Consider the following 18,945-nt stretch of genomic DNA (forward strand, 5'->3'; position numbering starts at 1 on the left):
GCTATTGTTGTTGACTTCAGTATTGGCTACTGGTGCTGATTTAAAATCAAATACAGTCCAGCAGCAGAGGTACTGATAGATAAAGCAATATTGAGGGAGCTAGCCAACACTGTTAAATTGAGACACGTATCCAGTCCAATCTGCCTCAGTTGGAGCTGCATGGTACAATATGACGTTGTACAAAATCTCTTAAAAAACAGAGTGTAATACCACTGTAAAATTATAACCCTTCTCGTTCAGGGTAAACATTTCACTGATTTCATTACATATGTTGATTTTTCAAGACTGCAGAGTTCAAAATAATAATGCAATATCAAAACAGAGCTCTAGAGAATACATTCGGGCTGATTGCAGAATAGCAACAACCCCTCCCCAGCCTCTTAGCTGTTGCATCATCAAAATTCTGGGCACTAACTGCCTCTGCCATGGTTTAACACATTGGAGTTCTCTTATTCACTCTCATGTAGTTACAGCCGCTCTGCTGTTGTGCCTCTGCAGCTTGTGTTAATAGGAACTGGTGCTCCGAATCACTGCATGCATTAATGAAGGGGATGGGGTGGGGGATGGGGTCGGGGCTGGTGGTGGTAGGAAGTGTCTAGTCATGATGCTCCAGACATCATGAGCGGGGCGCAGGCTTGATGGACCAGCTTTTCTTGTATGTTCGTATGAGACTTAGATTGTCACTTTTAGGTTGGTGCAAAGTGATTTCCGAAGGCTATCAATGCAAAAGTGACAGAGAAACACAGAAGACCACCAAATACAATTAAGGCTTGAGTTTTGAGACCCCCTTCCAGGAGGTCAACTCATATCTGTTTGAGTTTCCAAAACATGCACATTAAGTCCAGCCTAAAAGTTGCGCCAGGGCATCATAAGCAATTTAATGACGTCGTGGGATTCTGACATTAGTATCCAAGATTTACCACCAAACTTGGACATTTAGTGCATCTTGGATGGTGCTGTTGCTTCGGGAATACTCTTTTCCCAGGACAGGGCTTTGGGACAGGGCTTTGTTCAGGTGACATTCCAACATTAAGTGGCATCTTACCAAGTTCAGACTTGGTCTCATTTTCTATCTTAGATTAAAGTTGTACTTCAACGGAGAGACAAACCACAAGCTATCAGGTTTTGAATTTAAAATCCACTTTCTCCACTTAACACTGAAATAAAGAGAAAAACAATTTTGTAAACAATACTTATAAAAAAGAAAAATCATGATCGCAAGATAGCTCAATTTTGTCGCGAATAAACAGACCCCGATTCCTTTTATCAGGCCATAGTACTCAGACCAAAGTGCATTCCACTCAGATGTTGCTGCCAACTACCATGCCAGTCCTCCAGTGTTATGATAATTAAATAACAAACCCTCCTTCCCAATTCATACTGTTGATTTAAAATTGAAGCCAGGGCAGATATGAATTTCTCAACTTAAACGTGAGAATAAAGTGATTGGAATTTACATTAATTATGGTTTAAAGTAGGAGTTTCTTCTGTTATATTAAAGTTATAACAAAAAGCTCTTAGGGTCATATTCGTTTTCAATACTGCTCTTGAACATTCAAGAAAAAATGTGGCATGTTGACAGAAAATTATTAACCAACAACAAAGTGATCTTTATCATTTTTCCATCATTCGTATGATTAGTTGATTATTGATATGCCGATGAAAATTGCATGTTGTCTTAGTAGAACTGAACTCTGTATCATCTGACTCTGAAGTTTAAAAAAATTATGAAGGGTTTTGATGGGGTGAACAGGGAAAGACTATTTCTTCTGACTGAAAATTCAGTGATGAGGGATTGTCAGTTTAAAACTGTCACCAAGGGAATGAGGAGGAAGGTTATCATAGAATCTTACAGCACAGAAGGAGGCCATTTAACCCATTGTGTTTGTGTTGGCTCTTTGAAAATTGTGGTGCTCAGAATTGTACACAATACTCCAGCTGAGGCCTAACCAGTGATTTAAAAAAGTTTAGCATGACTTCCTTGTTTTTGTATTCATTGCCCCTATTGACTAAGCCAAGCATCCCATATGCTTTTTTAACCGCCTTATTAACTTGCCCTGCCACCTTCAAAGATTTGTGAAAATGGACCCCCAGGTCCCTCTGCTCTTGCACCCCCTCCCCCTCAAAATAGTGCCATTTAGATTATACTGCCTCTTCATGCTGTTCCTCCCAAAGTGCATCACTTCATACTTAACTGCATTAATTTGCATCTGCCATGTGCCTGCTCATTTCTCCAGTCTGTCCATGTCCTCCTGAAGTCTGCTGCTAACCTGCTCATTATTTACCACGCTGCCAAGTTTTTTTTATCACCGCAAACTTTGAAATTGTAATCCCGATACCCAAGTCCAGGGCAGTTATATAAAACAAGAAAAGCAATGGTCCTAAACCTGACCCCTAGGGGACCCTACTGCATAATTCTCTACAGTCAAAAAAACATACGTTCATCACTATACCCTGCCTCCTAGCCCTTCGCCAACTACGTACCCAAGTTGCCACTGTGCTTCTACTTTCCGAATAAGTCTGTTATGTGGTACATTATCAAATGCCTTTTGAAAGTCTATATATACATCTACTGCACTACCTTCATCAATCCTCTCTGCTACTTCATTTAAGAACTCAATCAGGTTAGTCAGACATGATTTGCCTTTAACAAATCCATGCTGGCTGTCCCTTATTAGCCCATGCTTCTCCAAGTGAGAATTAATTTTGATCCTTGACAATCCCGTCACTGACGTTAGATTGATTGGCCTGTAGTTACCAAGTTTATCCCTCTCCCCTTTTTTGAACATGGGTGTAACATTTGCAGTCTTCCAATCCTCTGGCACCACTCCAATATCCAAGGAGGATTGAAAGAATGTGGTCAGAGCTTCTGCTATCGCCACCCTAGCTTCCTTTGGCAACCGAGGATGCATCCCGTCTGGACAGGGTGACTTGTTAACTTTAAGTGATGCCAACCTATTTAGCACCCCCTTTCTATCTACTTTTATCCGAGTAAATATCTCTACACCCCCACCCCCATTTCTACTGCAACATTAACTTCATCCTCTTCTTTTGTGAAAACAGATGCAAATTACTCATTCGGTACCTCAGTCATCTGCTCTCGTATATCGTCATAAGCATGAATGGGGATTCCCTTCTTTCATTGGTTGGGTTGGCCCACGTGATCCCAGGGGCACTTGCGAACTGCCTGCGCCCCTGGGGCATGTGGGCCTCTACACATGGAGGCCCATGAGCGTGAGTCTCCGCGGATCCAGGACCATCAGGTAGGAGCACAGATTTTTTGCCATTCGGAGGCATCCGCCCATGGGAAGCCTCCAACTGCAAATTCAGGCCCAATGCATTTTATTACAAACAATCTTAAGAATGCATCATTACTGAGCCATACTGACAAGAAATCAGGAAGGAAAGTATCAGTTAGTATCCCCACTTCTGATTGATATCTAGTGGCTCCCTCCATGATTGACACTCACTATCAGCTCAGACAATAAGAATGAACACGTGAGTGATTCACCAAAGGGCTGTGGGCATCTGTGGGATGGTGACTCAGCATGCCATCCATCACCTTAAACATCCACCTCCTCCACCACCAGTGCACCATGGCTGCAGTGTGTATTATCAATAGGATGCACTGCAGCAACTCACCAAGGCTTTTTCAGTAGCATTTCCCAAACCCGAGACCTAGACCACCTAGAAAGACAAGAGCAGCAGGTGCATGGGAACACCACCATCTCCAAGTTCCCCTCCAAGCCACACATCAAACTGACACTTAGTAATTCCTTCATTGTTGGATGAGTCAAATTCCTGGAACACCCAACCTAACAGCATTATGGGAGTACCTTCACCACATGGATGACAGTGGTTCAAGAAGAAGGCCCACCACCACCTTCACAAGGGCGAATATGGATGGGCAATAAATGCAAGCCTTGACAACGATGCCCAAATCCCAAGAATTAATTTTTTTAAAGTCGCTACATTCAGGATAGGAGGGAAGAACGTTGGAAGTAAAAACATTTAAAAAAAAGATTGTAACACAGGAAACAAAAACTCAATAAATAGCATGCAGGTAAACAAATCAAATATGTAGCCTTCCTGGCTTTGCTTTCTTGTACACCAATGTCAATAGGATAAAATAACACTTAAAATATAGTGATCTAAAAAGAATTGTAGATGATCTTGTTTGATTTAATTGCCCATGATAAGGTAGTGGTGAGCCACCATCTTGAAGCACTGCGCAGTGCTGTTAGGGAGGGAGTTCTAGGACTTTGACCAAGCGATGATGAAGGAACAGCGATATATTTCCAAGTCAAGGGAATACAAGCCTAGTCTATGCAACCTGTCCTCCTAATTTAACCCTTTTAACTGACTGTTCAAGAAGGCATGCTGGGAATGTTGACGAAATTCGCAAAGTGTTATGCAGATTAGAAGATAGGAGCAGGAGTAGGCCATTCGGCCCCTCGAGCCTGCTCCGCCATTCAATGAGATCATGGCTGATCATCCAAATTCAGTACCCTGTCCCTGCCTTCTCTCCATATCCCTTGATCCCTTTAGCCTTAAGAAATATATCTAACTCCTTCTTGAATATATTTAATGAATTGGCCTCTACTGCTTTCTGTGGTAGAGAATTCCACAGGTTCATCACACTATGGGTGAAGAAATTCCTCTTCATCTCTGTCCCAAATGGCTTACCCCTTATCCTTAGACTGTGACCCCTGGTTCTGGACTCCCCGGCCATCGGGAACATCGTTCCTGCATCTAGTCTGTCTAGTCCTGTCAGAATTTTATAAGTTTCAATGAGATCCCCTCTCATTCTTCTAAACTCCAGCGAGTATAAGCCAAATCGACCCAATCTCTCCTCATACGTCATTCCTGCCATCCCAGGTATCAGCCTGGTGAATCTTCGCTGCGCTCCCTCCATGGCAAGAACATCCTTCCTCAAATAAGGCGACCAAAACTACACACAATACTCAAGATGTGGTCTCACCAAGGCCCTGTACAACTACAGCAAGACATCCTTGTTCCTGTACTCGAACCCTCTCGCTACGATGGCCAACATACCATTTGCCTTCTTAACCGCCTGCTGCACCTGCATGCTTACCTTCAGCGACTATTGCACAAGGACACCCAGGTCCCGTTGCACTTCCCCTTCTTCCAATCTATTGCCATTCAGATAATAATCTGCCTTCCTGTTTTTGACATCAAAGTGGATAACCTCGCATTTATCCACATTATATTGCATCTGCCATGCTTCTGCCCAATCACCCAACCTGTCCAGATCATACTGGAGTTTCTCAGCATCCTCCTCACAGCACACACGCCCACCCAGCTTTGTGTCGTCTGCAAACTTGGAGTTACATCTAGTTCCCTCGTCTAGATCATTAATATAAATTGTGAATAGCTGGGGTCCAAGGACCGATCCCTGCGGTACCCCACTAGTCACTGCCTGCCACTCGGAAAAAGATCCGTTTATTCCAACTCTTTGCTTTCTGTCTGCCAACCAGTTCTCTATCCAAGTCAATACCTTGCCCCCAATCCCATGTGCCTTAACTTTACACGCTAATCTCTTATGCGGGACCTTATCGAAAGCCTTCTGAAAGTCCAAATACACACATCCACTGGTTCTCCCTTATCTATTTTACCAGTTACATCCTCAAAAAATTCCAGTAGATTCGTCCAGCACGATTTACCTTTTGTGAATCCATGTTGACTTTGTCCGATCCTTTCACTGTTTTCCAAGTGCTCTGCTATTACATCTGCTTTAATGGACTCTAGCATTTTCCCCACTACCGATGTCAGGCTTACCGGTCTATAATTCCCCGTTTTCTCTCTACCACCTTTTTTGAATAGTGCGGTAACATTAGCTACCCTCCAATCCATGGGTACTGTTCCAGAGTCTATCGAATTTTGGAAGATGACCAGCAATGCATCTACAATTTCTAGGGCCACTTCCTTAAGTACCCTAGGATGTAGATTATCAGGCCCTGGGGATTTACCGGCCTTCAATCCCGTCAATTTCCCTAACACTATTTCCCTACAAATACTGATTTCTTTCAGTTCCTCCCTCTCATTAGACTCTATGTTCCCCGACATCTCTGGGAGGATATTTGTGTCCTCCTTTGTGAAGACAGAATCAAAGTATGTATTTAATTGGTCAGCCATTTCTTTGTTCCCCATTATAAATTCCCCTGATTCTGACTGCAAGGGACCTACGCTTGACTTCACCAATCTTTTTCTCTTCACATATCTATAAAAGCTTTTACAGTCAGTTTTTATGTTCCCTGAAAGCTTACTCTCATATTCTATTTTCCCTTTCTTAATTAATCCCTTTGTCCTCCTTTGTTGAATCCTAAACTGCTCCCAATCCTCAGGTTTACTGCTTTTTCTTGCCAATTTATATGTCCTCTCCTTGGATCTTATGTTATCCCTAATTTCCCTTGTTAGCCACGGTTGAGTCACCTTTTTTGTTTTATTTTTATGCCAAACTGGGATGAACAAATTCTGTAGTTCATCCATGCGATCTTTGAATGTTTGCCATTGCCTATCCACCGTCAACCCTTTGAGTGACATTCCCCAATCAATCCTACCCAACTCGCGCCTCATACCATCGTAGTTTCCTTTTTTTAAATTCAGGACCCTAGTCTCTGAGTCAACTACTTCACTCTCCATCTTAATGAAGAATTCTATATTATGATCGCTCCAACACAAGGGGTGTCGCACAACAAGATTGCTAATTAATCCTTTCTCATTACACAATACCCAGTCTAAGATGGCCTGATCTCTGGTTGGTTCCTCGACATATTGGTCCAGGAAACCATCCCGTATACACTCCAGGAATTCCTCCTCCACAGTATTGTCACTAATTTGGTTAGCCCAATCTATATGTAGATTAAAGTCACCCATGATAACTGCTGTGCCCTTATGGCACGCTTCTCTAATTTCCCTTTTAATGCCATCCCCAACCTCTGCATTATTGTTTGGAGGTCTATGTACTACTCCCACTAATGTTTTCTGCCCCTTGGTATTTCTCACTTCTACCCATACAGATTCCACATCATCAGAGCGAATATCCTTCCTTACAATTGTGTTAATCCCCTCTTTAACCAGCAATGCTACCCCACCTCCTTTTCCTTTTTGCCTATCTTTCCTGCATATTGAATACCCCTGGATGTTGAGTTCCCAGCCTTGGCCACCCTGGAGCCATGTTTCCGTAATCCCAATCATATCATATCCATTTACCTCTATTTGCACAGCTAATTCATCCACCTTATTATGAATGCTCCTTGCATTAAGACACAAAGCCTTCAGGCTTGTTTTTTTAACACTCTTAGACCTTTTAGAATTATTATTTACTGTGGCTGGAAGGCTACAGATGAGGAGGTCTTGAGAGATTGTGGGAAACCGTCGTAAACACCAGGTGCTGTTTGGCAGCATCAGTCTGTGTAACCATGTGAGAGAGAATTGAAAGTTAATGAAAAGCATCTTTTTGTCAGCAGGAACGGTATAAGAACAGCCATTCCAAAGTGAAAGAGGAGACTGTCCACAAGACCGACCAGAGACAGTCCAGAGGAACAACCATGCAGGATGTTAATGGATTACTAACCTCAGTCTCCCGAAGCAGAAGAATTGGCCATTCTGAGTCTCAAGTTGTACTTCTAATTAAGAGTGTATGAATCTCTAGAGAGCTAGAAATTTGTCTCCTTTGCACCTCCCATTAGCGCCTCGGGGGAGGGGGGGGGCGATAACAGGGCGCTACCGGTTTTGTAACCGAGCGCAGTAATAGTACCAACGCCCATGAAATTGACATGGAGGTTTGCGGCGGCAATAACCATTAGCGCCACAATCTCCTGCGCCCGGAGATCGTGACATCATTCGGCTACACAGCGCCCTGGATCCGAACTTTGCTTCCGCCCACTGCAGCATCGCCGGGCGATAACACCGACAGCTGCAGGCACCGTTGTTCGGGAGGCCGGCTGCTTGGGGAGTGGTATTTAAAGGTAAGGCCGCTTGTGTCAATGAAAAATTTGTTTTCACCCTTAAGATTGTTTTTTCAACTTTTTCCTATGCCGCGATTGATCAGCCCTGCGCTCTGTTAGAGTGCTTGGGGCTGGTCGTCGTGGATCGTGGCTGCTGTCGGCGACGAGGGACATCGATTTAATGCAGTGCCTGCAGCAATGGCCCTTCCCTTTAAGGGAGGGAAGGAGCCTCCGTTCCTGGCAGCACTGCATAGCTACCGCCCCTCTTGCTGAACTTCAGCGCTCCAAGTGAAGCGGTAACACTTGATTTAGCGCTGCACTTCCTTCCTGGAGCACTAACCCTGAAGTTCACGTCGGATTCACTGGCGTAGCACCCGGCGCTACTTTTTCATTATCGCTAAAGTTATACTCAATTTCTCCCCCTCTATCTTTAAAACTTGTTGTATTTTAATGTTAATCAAACCATTATTTTAGAAAAGTTTAAAGCTTGGTTGATTCATACCTCTCATTACTCTAAAGAGTAAAAAGAGTTAAAACAAAAACCCAACATTTTTTAAAAATGTATATTTTGAACAAATAATTTGGGGTGGAGTCAGTGTGGGGCCTTCTTCAAAACCATCCCTTTTTTAAATTAACCAACATAATTGAATACATTTACCTTCATGCCTATTTGCTTCAGCTTTGGCCTTCAGATTAATTCTGGCTTGTTTAGTTCCATAATAATTCATTACAACTGAGCTGAGCAGCATCAATAAAAATCATCAACGGTCTGTCAAACACCTCAGCAGAACACACCAACGTGTAAAAGCTTCAACAAAGTCAAATCAGAATCTTGGGCCCCGATTTTAAAGGGGGAGCAGGTACGGTGCGCGCAACACTGCCCCCCCACTCAGGCCTCCAACTAAAATTGCAGATTGGGTCCCCATGACCAGCACCTCACTTCTTTCCTGCAGGTGTCCCAATTGCCTGCTCAAAACAGAGGTTAATATTGGGACATGGCAGGAAGGCAGTGGGATCAGAGGAGGTAAGTCGCTGCCTCAGTCATAGAGACATAACGGCACAGAAGGAGGCCATTCGGCCCATTGAGTCTGTGCCGGCTCTCTGTAGAGCAATCCAGTCAGTCCCATTCCCCCACTCTATCCCTGTAGCCCTGCAAGTTTATTTCCCTCAGGTGCCTATCCAGTCTCCCCTTGAAAACATTGCGTGTCTCCGCTTCCACCACTTCCATCGGCAGCGAGTTCCAGGTCCTCACCACTTGCTGCGTAAAAAAGTTTTCCCTCACATCCCCCCTGTATCTCTTGCCCAAAACCTTAAATCTGTGTCCCCCTAGTCCTTGTACCATCAACTAGTGGGAACAGCCTTTCCCCGTCTAGCCTATCCAAACCCGTTTTAATCTTGTACACTTCTATCAAATCACCCCGCAACCTCCTTTGCTCTAATGAAAACAAATCCAGCTGCTCCAACCTGTCCTTGTAGCTAAGATCCCCCATCCCCGGAACCATTCTGGTAAATCTCCTCTGCACCCTCTCAAGGGCCTTCACATCCTTCCTGAAGTGTGGTGACCAGAACCCATCTTTAACTAAACCCCCCGCGCTCTGGGGAAGTTTGTTTCCTTCTTTCAGTATTTTGTGCACGAAGCCATAGGGCGAGTTAAAACAACAGACCAAATACAGAAAGTTAAATCTTTCTACTAAAAGGAAATGTAAAGTGTAACTAATCGGTTATTTCAATGTCAATTATTTGTTTGCGTAACTTGCTTAATTGTAAGAAAGTCTCCAGTCCCAGAAGACCATTAAGCAGGAGGTAGTGCATTTATCCATATGTTCAGGTTTTGACTGCAGCATAATAGCAGTAAGTGTAGCAATCCTCAAGTGCACTCAGTAAATAATGTCTCCTGTGCACTAATGCATGTGTCTGCCGGCAGTCTTGGTATTTATTCTACCCACGGGAGCCATTTATTGTTTCAAACATCCAGAGAGTCCAAAGTTGGTTGCAAAACTGAAATACTAGGCCTTGCAGCCAAGCAGACCACATGTATTGTAGCCCAAGGGTAGTCTGCTGTTTAAAAATTATCGATATGGTAATGTAATTTCACTATGCAACTACTTAGATGTTTGTGTCGAGTACATAAATTATGTTGCTGCTATCGACTTTAAGCCAATGTGATTGATAACTGCATATTTGAAAATTCAGATATTAATCTTGTACTTAGCGAGTTGCTGCATTTGGCATTGCTGCATAACCAGCACAGCTGAAAATTTCATTTAGGTTTCAGCCTTGGCTCAGTTGGTAGCACTCTCACCTCTGAAACAGAAGGTTGTGGGTCCAAGCCCCCGTCTAGGACATAAGCGCATAATTTAGGCTGGCATTTCAGAGAAGCACTATGGTAGTACTGCACTGTCTTTTGAATGAGATGGTACACCAAAGCCCCATCTGCCTGCTCAGTTGGATGTAAAATAGCCAATGACACTATTAATTTTGTGTGTCCTGGACAACATTTAGCCCTCAATTCACACACTCCAAAAACAGAGTAACTGGTCACCCATCTCATTGCTGTTTGTGGGACCTTGCTGTGTTTAAACTGCCTGCCATGTTTTCCTACATTACAACAGTGAATACACTCCAAAAGTGGATAAGAAAGCTGCTGTGGCAGAACCACTGAATGACTCTGGCTAACTGTATATAATTCTCTTTAAAAATGTTCTAACACCAGCCTAACCCTGTACCATTGTGTTAGGCATTACTGTGTTTTGTATACAGAGTTTGCATGTACGGGGCATGGCCCCTTTAAGAGCGCGGGAAAACGCGATGACGTCACGTTGCAAACCACGGGACTGCCCAGGGAGTCCTCGTGGCATATCCGTTGAGTAAAGACCTGTTTGATTGTTCTCTTGTGTCGATCTCCGTTATTCGTAGGAATTCATTAATTCCTACATTGGTCACCCTGTTTTTTTGAACGTTTTCACAAAAGAAGAGCATAGCATGGAAGCAAATGCCGTTTCGCTGAAGCTACCGCAGTTCTGGGGGCAGCAAGCGCCCTCGTGGTTTATTCAGGTCGAGGCCCAGTTCGCCCTGAGGAACATCGATGCGGATCAGACCTAGTATCTTTACATGGTCTCCGCACTCAACAGCTCTACCGCCTCTCGGATCATCAGCCTCCTTGCAAATCCCCCAACGGAGCGCAAGTATGAAACCCTCAAAGCGCAGTTACTGCAGGTTTTCAGACTCACGAAATCGGAGCGCGCCCGTCGATTACTCGCTATGCCCGGGCTCGGGGACTCCAAGACTTCAGAGTTGATGAGCCAAATGCTAACACTCCTGGGCTCAGAACGGGAATGTTTCCTATTCCGCGAGATTTTCCTCAGCCAACTGCCTGAACAGGTACAAGCTGCCCTGGCCAGATCTGAAGTTGAAGACTGCGCAACACTCGCTGCGGAGGCTGACAAAATTTTCGCTGTAACTCGGTAGTACTGCGCCGCCACGAGGCACCCATCCCTCGCAGATACTGCCCCAGCTCGTCAGCCTGCTGGACTGTGTTTCTACCACGCGCAGTTCGGCGCGAAGGCGAAGCGTTGCCGCCCTCCCTGCAGTTTACCCCAAAAAAAACAACAACTGCGACCACCGAGGAATGGGCCTAACGGGCACCCCGCGCCTGCGATGGCGATTGGCAACGCGGGAAAATTGCTGTTCATCACCGATACTCTCTCCGGTCGTCGTTTTCTGTGCGACACCGGAGCGCAGTGCAGCATTTTACCTGCGTCCGCCCTGGATGTGCAGACGGGGAATCACGGCCCCACCCTTGAAGCGGCCAATGGCGGAGCAATTTGGACCTTCGGCAGACGACGAGTGGATGTGTGCCTCGGGGGGCAACGTTTTCACTGGGATTTTTTACGGCCAAAGTTTCCCAGCCCCTCCTCGGCGCGGATTTCCTGTGCGCCAACAGCCTCCTGGTCGACATCAGGAACCAGCGGCTGATCAACGCAGCAACTTTTAATTCTCTTCCGTGTTACCGCAGTAACACTACATCACGCACTGTCTCCTGTGCGTTCCCGACTCCTGATGAGTTTGCTCGCCTGCTCGGCAAATTCCCCGACCTGACAAGACCCACATTCTCCTCCACAGCCACGAAACATGGTGTGGAACACCACATCACCACCAACGGCCCCCCGGTCTACGCACGGGCCCGGCGCCTGGAACCTGGCAAGCTGGCGGTCGCAAAGGCGGAGTTCGCACCCATGGAATGGTTAGGGATTATTTGCCGGTCGAATAGTCCCTGGTCTTCACCCCTCCATATCGTCCCGAAGCCTGGCGGCGGATGGCGGCCATGCGGCGCCTATCGACGCCACCACTCCCGATCGGTACCCGATCCCCCATATCCAGGATTTCTCCACCCATTTGGCAGGGAACACCGTGTTCTCTAAAGTTGACCTCATCCGGGGCTACCACCAGGTCCCAGTTCATCCACAAGACGTCCACAAGACTGCAGTCATCAACCCATTCGGCCTCTTCGAGTTTTTACGAATGCCGTTTGGGTTAAAGAACGCCGCCCAGGCTTTCCAATGCCTGATGGACTCCGTGCTGTGGGACCTCAAGTTCCTCTTCGTCTACCTGGATGACATTCTAATTGCCAGTCCTACTAAGGAAGAACATACCTGTCACCTACACACCCTTTTTCGACACCTCAGCCAACACGGCCTGATTATCAACCTGGCCAAGTGTCAGTTTGGCCTGCACCAAATTGACTTCCTGGGGCATCGCATCACCTCAGAGGGAGCGGTTCCTTTACCTTCGAAGGTAGAGGCGGTGACATCCTTTCCATGCCCGCAGAACATAAAGGCCCTGCAGGAATTCCTAGGCATGGTAAACTTTCACCACCGTTTCATGCCGAAGGCGGCACTACTCATGCAGCCCCTGTACAAGGCCCTCAAGGGCAAGACTGGCAAGAACCCGGTAGACTGGACGGATGACATGGCCCGAGCATTCGCCGACACCAAAAGCGCCTTAGCCAACGCGACTATGCTGGCGCACCCGCTGCCAGGAGCCACCATCGCCCTCACCACCGATTCGTCGGACTACGCAGTCGGTGCCGTGCAACAGCAGTGGGTGAACGGGACGTGGCAGCCATTGGCATTCTTCAGCCGTCAACTACGGCAGAACGAGAGATCATACAGCACGTTCGACCGGGAGTTGCTCGCCCTTTTTCTGGCCATCCGCCATTTTCGGTTCCGTCTGGAAGGATGTCCTTTCACCGCCTTTGTGGACCATAAGCCGCTGACCTTTGCAATGTCCAAGACCGCCGAACCGTGGTCAGCCCATCAGCAGCGTCAACTGACCTACATATCCGAATTCACCACGGATATACGGCACGTGGCCGGTAAGGACAACCTGGTGGCAGACTGCCTCTCCCGCGCGTTCGTCAATACGGTTCATTTGGGCATCGACTACACCCTCATGGCAGCGGATCAAGCCTCAGACCCGGAAGTCCAAGCTTACAGAACGGCCATCACTGGCCTCCAGTTGGCCGACGTCAAGTTCCATTCGGCAGGTACCACGCTGTTGTGTGACGTCTCCGTATAGGATCCTCGCCCTGTCGTGCCGGTCGTCTGGCGCCGCAAAGTGTTTGACGCAATACATGGGTTGTCACACCCTGGAATGAAGGCCTCTCAGAAACTGATGTCAGCGAAATTTGTATGGCATGGCATGCATAAAGGTGTCCGCGACTGGGCCAAAACCTGCGTGGTCTGCCAAAAGGCCAAGGTACAGCGCCACATCAAAGCTCCGTTGGCCACCTTCACAGTTTCGGAGCGACGTTTTGCCCATGTCAACGTGGACCTGGTAGGACCACTCCCACCCTCCCATGGTTTTTCACACATCCTGACCATGGTTGACCGCACCACCAGATGGCCAGAGGCGGTCCCCCTGTCATCCACTACTTCGGCGGACGTGGCCAGGGCGTTCATTTCCTCCTGGACCGCCCGGTTCGGAGTGCCCGCAGATATTTCGTCGGACAGGGGACCACAGTTTTCCTCCGAACTCTGGAATGCAGTGGCCCAAGGACTCGGTGTCAAATTACACCGCATCACAGCCCACCACCCACAGGCGAATGGCCTCTGCGAGTGCTTCCACTGCTCAATGAAGGCCGCCCTGAGGGCCAGCCTCCAGGACACTGGATGGGCAGACAAGCTACCGTGGGTCCTGTTGGGCCTTCGCACGGCCCCCAAAGGAAACCTTCACTCTTCATCAGTGGAGCTTGTGTATGGTCAGCCGCTGTGAGTCCCGGGGGACGTCCTACCAACATCAACGGAGCTCTGGTCCACGTATGCCCAGCTTGCTAGTCACCAAGAGGCGGCCAGATGTTTTGCACTGGTGCCCACTTCGCACCACGGACTGCAGAGGTCACATGTTCCCACAGAGCTTCACAAGGCTGAATACGTTTTTATTCGCCATGTCGCACATAGGGATCCGCTCAAGGCCCCATATACCGGTCCCTTCCGTGTGTTGGAAGCAGGGGACAAAACCTTGATGGTAGACGTCGGTGGTAAACCGGACCACATTTCGGTCGACCGCTTAAAGCCAGCACATTTGGACCTCGACCGCCCCGTCGAGACAGCACAACCGCCGAGACGGGGTCGGCCACCCATCGTCGTTACGGCAGACCAAGTGCGACCGCCCGCCAGACCTCCAGCCGCCCTGCAGCCTCCGCCTCGAGAGTACAGGAGTCGTTCTGACAGGCTCGTCAGACCCCCTCACTGTTTGACTTTGTCCGTTAAAGCGAATTCTGGGGGGGGGCGCATGTGGCAGAACCACTGAATGACTCTGGCTAACTGTATATAATTCTCTTTAACGATGTTCTAACACCAGCCTAAACCTGTACCATTGTGTTAGGCATTACTGTGTTTTGTACATAGAGTTTGCATGTACGGGGCGTGGCCCCTTTAAGAGCACGGGAAAACGCAGGCAAACGCGATGACATCACGTCGCAAACTACGGGACTGCCCAGGGAGTCCTTGTGGCATATCCGTTGAGTAAAGACCTGTTTGATTGTTCTCTTGTGTCGATTTCCGTTATTCGTAGGAATTCGTTAATTCCTACACTGCTATATAAATACAAGTTATTTCTTTCTCCATGGAATCTTACAGCACAGAAGGAGGCCATTCGGCCATCGTGCCCATGCTGGCTCTTTGAACGACCAATCCAATTACTCTGCTCATTCCCCACAGCCCTGCAAATTTTTCTTACGTCCTAATATTGAGTACTAATCACACATATTCCATCCTGGAATCTGGTGTTTCAGAATAATAATCACAATCATTTGCTAATGCAACTCTTCATGCCAGATTATAGTCTCCACCACTTGATTTAAATCCTCTCATAATTCCATTTTTTTGCACTATATTCCCACTTTGCTCTGCTATTTGCATTGCTAAATTTAAATTGTTACATAATTCAATTTTTTAATGTACAAATGACTGAAGTTTCAGAAATAGACTATACATGGAAATATTTTTTTATCCTAGATCTGTCTGCTGCACCTTCCCTTAGTTAAGTGCATGTCAAGAAATTTGTTGTTGGTTTAACTTCACTGTAATGCAATATGTGCAAAAAGTGACTGCATTTGTGACCCGAAATCATTCAAAAATGCCAACTATTCATGCCACAATACTCGAGAATCATTTTCTTTTTTAAGTACGAAAGATGCACACTCCAAGGCATGTCGCGTTGGTATAGCTTCATTGTCATGTAACAGAAGATGACTGCACTATTGGCCTGGAATCATTACAGGCTAGAAATTAATGTTGGGCTAATACCTCTATTAAAATAGTGGACAGATAAATGTCATACAAACATGTTAAGCATTTGTCAACTGTTATCATCAACAGAAACTTCTGGCTTCATGACTCATAGCTCTACATGCATAACCCACTGAATTAAATTCAATTTACACGCTTGAATTTAGATTATTCAAAGTCAACAATAATTTCCATTACAGGATTTTTGCCACAATGTTTTTTTCTGCTTCAAGCTGTCAAAATCAAACTTGCAAATGATTTGAATAAGTTCGAACGTAAAATGCTACTCACCATTTCGGCTTTCTTCATCAATGGCTACTATTGTTGCTGGAGGACCTGATCTTGCCAGCTTGCAATCTGTCAGTAGCAACAAAAACATTATATATATATAAATAAACACACACATACTTTAATAAAGGCCACATCTTAGATGCTTAAAGTTAAGAACATAAGAGCATAAGAAATAGGAGCAGGAGTAGGCCACACAGCCCCTCGTGTCTGCTCTGCCATTCAATAAGATCATGGCTGATCTTCAACCTTAACTCAGCTATCCCGCCCAATCTCTATATCCACTGATTTGCTTAGAGTCCAAAAATCTAACGATCTCAGCCTTGAATATACTCAACGACTGAGCACCCACAGCCCTCTGGGGTAGAGAATTCCAAAAATTAACAACCTTCCAAGTGAAGACCTTTCTCATCTCAGTCCTAAATGGCCGACCCCTTATTCTGAGATTATGCCCCCTAGTTCTAGACTCTACAGACAGGGAAAACAGCCTCTCAGCATCTACCCTGTCAAGCCCTCTCAGAATCTTATAGGTTTCAATGAAATCACTTCTCCTTCTTCAAAACTCCAGAGAGTATAGGCCCATTCTACTCAATCACTTCTCATAGGTCAACCCCCTCATCCAAGGGATCAATCTAGTGAACCTTTGCTGCACCCCCTCTAAGGCAGGTATGTCCTTCCTAAGGTATGGAGACCAAATACTGTGCACAGTACTCCAGGTGTGATCTCACCAAAGCCCTGTACAATTGTAGCAAGACTTCCTTACCCTTGTACTCCAACCCTCTTCCAATAAAGACCAACATACTATTTTCCTTCCTAATTGCTTGCTGTACTTGCATGTTAACTTTCTGTGTTTCATGTACAAGGACACCCAAATCCCTCTGAACAACAACATTTAATTGTTTTTCTATTCTTTCTACCAAAGTGAATAAACTCACATTTCCCCACATTACACTCCATCTGCTACCTGCTTGCCCACTCACTTAACCTGTCTATATCCCTTTGCAGACTCTGTGTCCTCCTCACAGCTTATTTTCCCACCTAGCTTTGTATCACCAACAAACTTGGATACATTATACTTGGTCCCTTCATCCAAGTCATTAATATAGATTGTAAATAGCACTGATCCTTGCAGCACCCCACTAGTAACAGCCGGCCAACCTGAAAGTGACACGTTTATTCCTACTCTGTTTTCTCTCCTTTAACCAATCCTCTATCTGTGCTAATATATTACCCACAACCCATGAGCCTTATTTTGTGTAACAAACTTTCATGTGACATCTTATTAAAAGCCTTTTGAAAATCCAAATATACTACATCCATTGGGTTCCCCTTTATCTACTCTGTTAGTTACATCCACAAAAACTCTAATGGATTTGTCAAACACGATTTCCCTTTCATAAAACCATGTTAACTATGCCTGATCATATTATGATTTTCTAAGTGCCCTGTTACCATTTCCTTAATAATGGATTCCAGCATTTTCCCAACCACTGATGTCATGTTAACTGGTCTGCAGTTCCCCATTTTCTCTCTTCCTTCCTTTCATGAATCGCGGTGTTACATTTGCTACTTTCCAATCCATGGGGACCGTTATAGAATCAAGGGAATTTTGGAAGATCATAACCAATGCATCCACTATCTCTGCAGCCACCTCTTTTAGAACCCTAGGACGTAAAACATCAGGTCCAGGGGATTTGTCTACTTTTGGTCACATTAATTTCTCCAGTACTTTTACTTTACTAATATTAATTACTTTAAGTTTGTAGGATTTTGCAATAATTTTGAAATTTCCTACAGTTCCGAAGATTGACTTTTTGATTAAAAAATACCTGGGTAGAATATACCTTTAAAAATCCAGGGATCAAAATGGCCATCAGACCTCGTGGCAGAAGACAAAAGGACAGTCTCTCTTCAAAGCACGGGCTGACAAAGAGGACTGAAAAGGCAGCCTGTGTGTGTCTGTGAAAAAGGTTAATCAAAGATGGCTGTCCGACCTCGTGGCAGGAGACACCACACAGACTGTGTGCATATGAAAAGGGAAAATCAAAGATGGCTGACAAAGGATTTAGAAAAAAACCCAGCCCTTGAAGCAATGGAGTAGTTAAACTGTCAATCAAAGGCAGTTCAGGGAGTTTCCCTCCCTGCAGGACAATCAATGTTTGTTTACACTAAACTGCTATAATGTTGAACCACTTGAGACTGCCAATCAATTGCGGTTGGGCGTGACCACAGGACAATCAGTTTGTTTACACTAACCTCCAAGGGCTGTTTACTCAGCCATTAAGGAAATAGACATGGTTTTTCAAACTGGGACAGTTTCATTCAACCCATCACAAGAATGGGGATGCATTCAAAAACCCATCACAATGAATGGGTGATTCATTCAAAACCCATCACAGTCAATGGGGACAGTTTGGATCCCTTTTGTTTAGCCCAGATGCATCCGGATTTGGGCGGGAAGATTTCGGCCCCAAATGGGGTATAAGATAACTTCTCAAGAAGCCATCTCGCTCTCTCTCTGCAGCCTCGCCTCCGTGCCCTCTACAACTTGGGAGCCCGCCCAAGGGAGTGGAATACCAGCAGTTACTTTTAAACACTGGGGTATCTCTATCTTCAGGGTGGTGAAGAATCTAAGACCGCAAGGGCACGGGGCAGGCGTTCATTGGTGAGCATACTTTTTCTGGCCCATTACAAGGCAACTTAGAATAGGTATAAGGGTGGGAATTAAGGGAAATCTTGTTAAACTGTAATTTTAGTCAATTTTCCCTCATTGTGTCCGTTTTTTCCTCCCCTATTTAAGTAACAGTGTTGCATTAAGCAGAAAAGTGCTGTAGTGAACACTAAGTAGCTGTATTAAAAGTGCTGTATCTAAGTAACAGTGTTGCACTAAGCAGAAA

General features: G+C 45.7%; 1 protein-coding gene across 9 annotated transcripts in view; it reads right to left on the bottom strand.

Annotated features, from left to right (window-relative positions):
• pcdh15b (protocadherin-related 15b) overlaps positions 1-18,945 on the bottom strand; it is a 1,235,959-nt gene that overhangs the window by 936,369 nt on the left and 280,645 nt on the right. For all 9 annotated transcript variants that reach the window (XM_085994900.1, XM_085994899.1, XM_085994896.1 and 6 more), the window contains one exon: positions 16,052-16,117. In XM_085994900.1, coding sequence (XP_085851026.1) covers positions 16,052-16,117 — 66 coding nt within the window. The remainder of the gene's footprint in view (positions 1-16,051; positions 16,118-18,945) is intronic.

This window comes from Somniosus microcephalus, chromosome 8 (genome assembly GCF_052327205.1).
Source record: "Somniosus microcephalus isolate GS21.2 chromosome 8, FLI_Smic_1.0, whole genome shotgun sequence".
Taxonomy (NCBI): domain Eukaryota; kingdom Metazoa; phylum Chordata; class Chondrichthyes; order Squaliformes; family Somniosidae; genus Somniosus; species Somniosus microcephalus.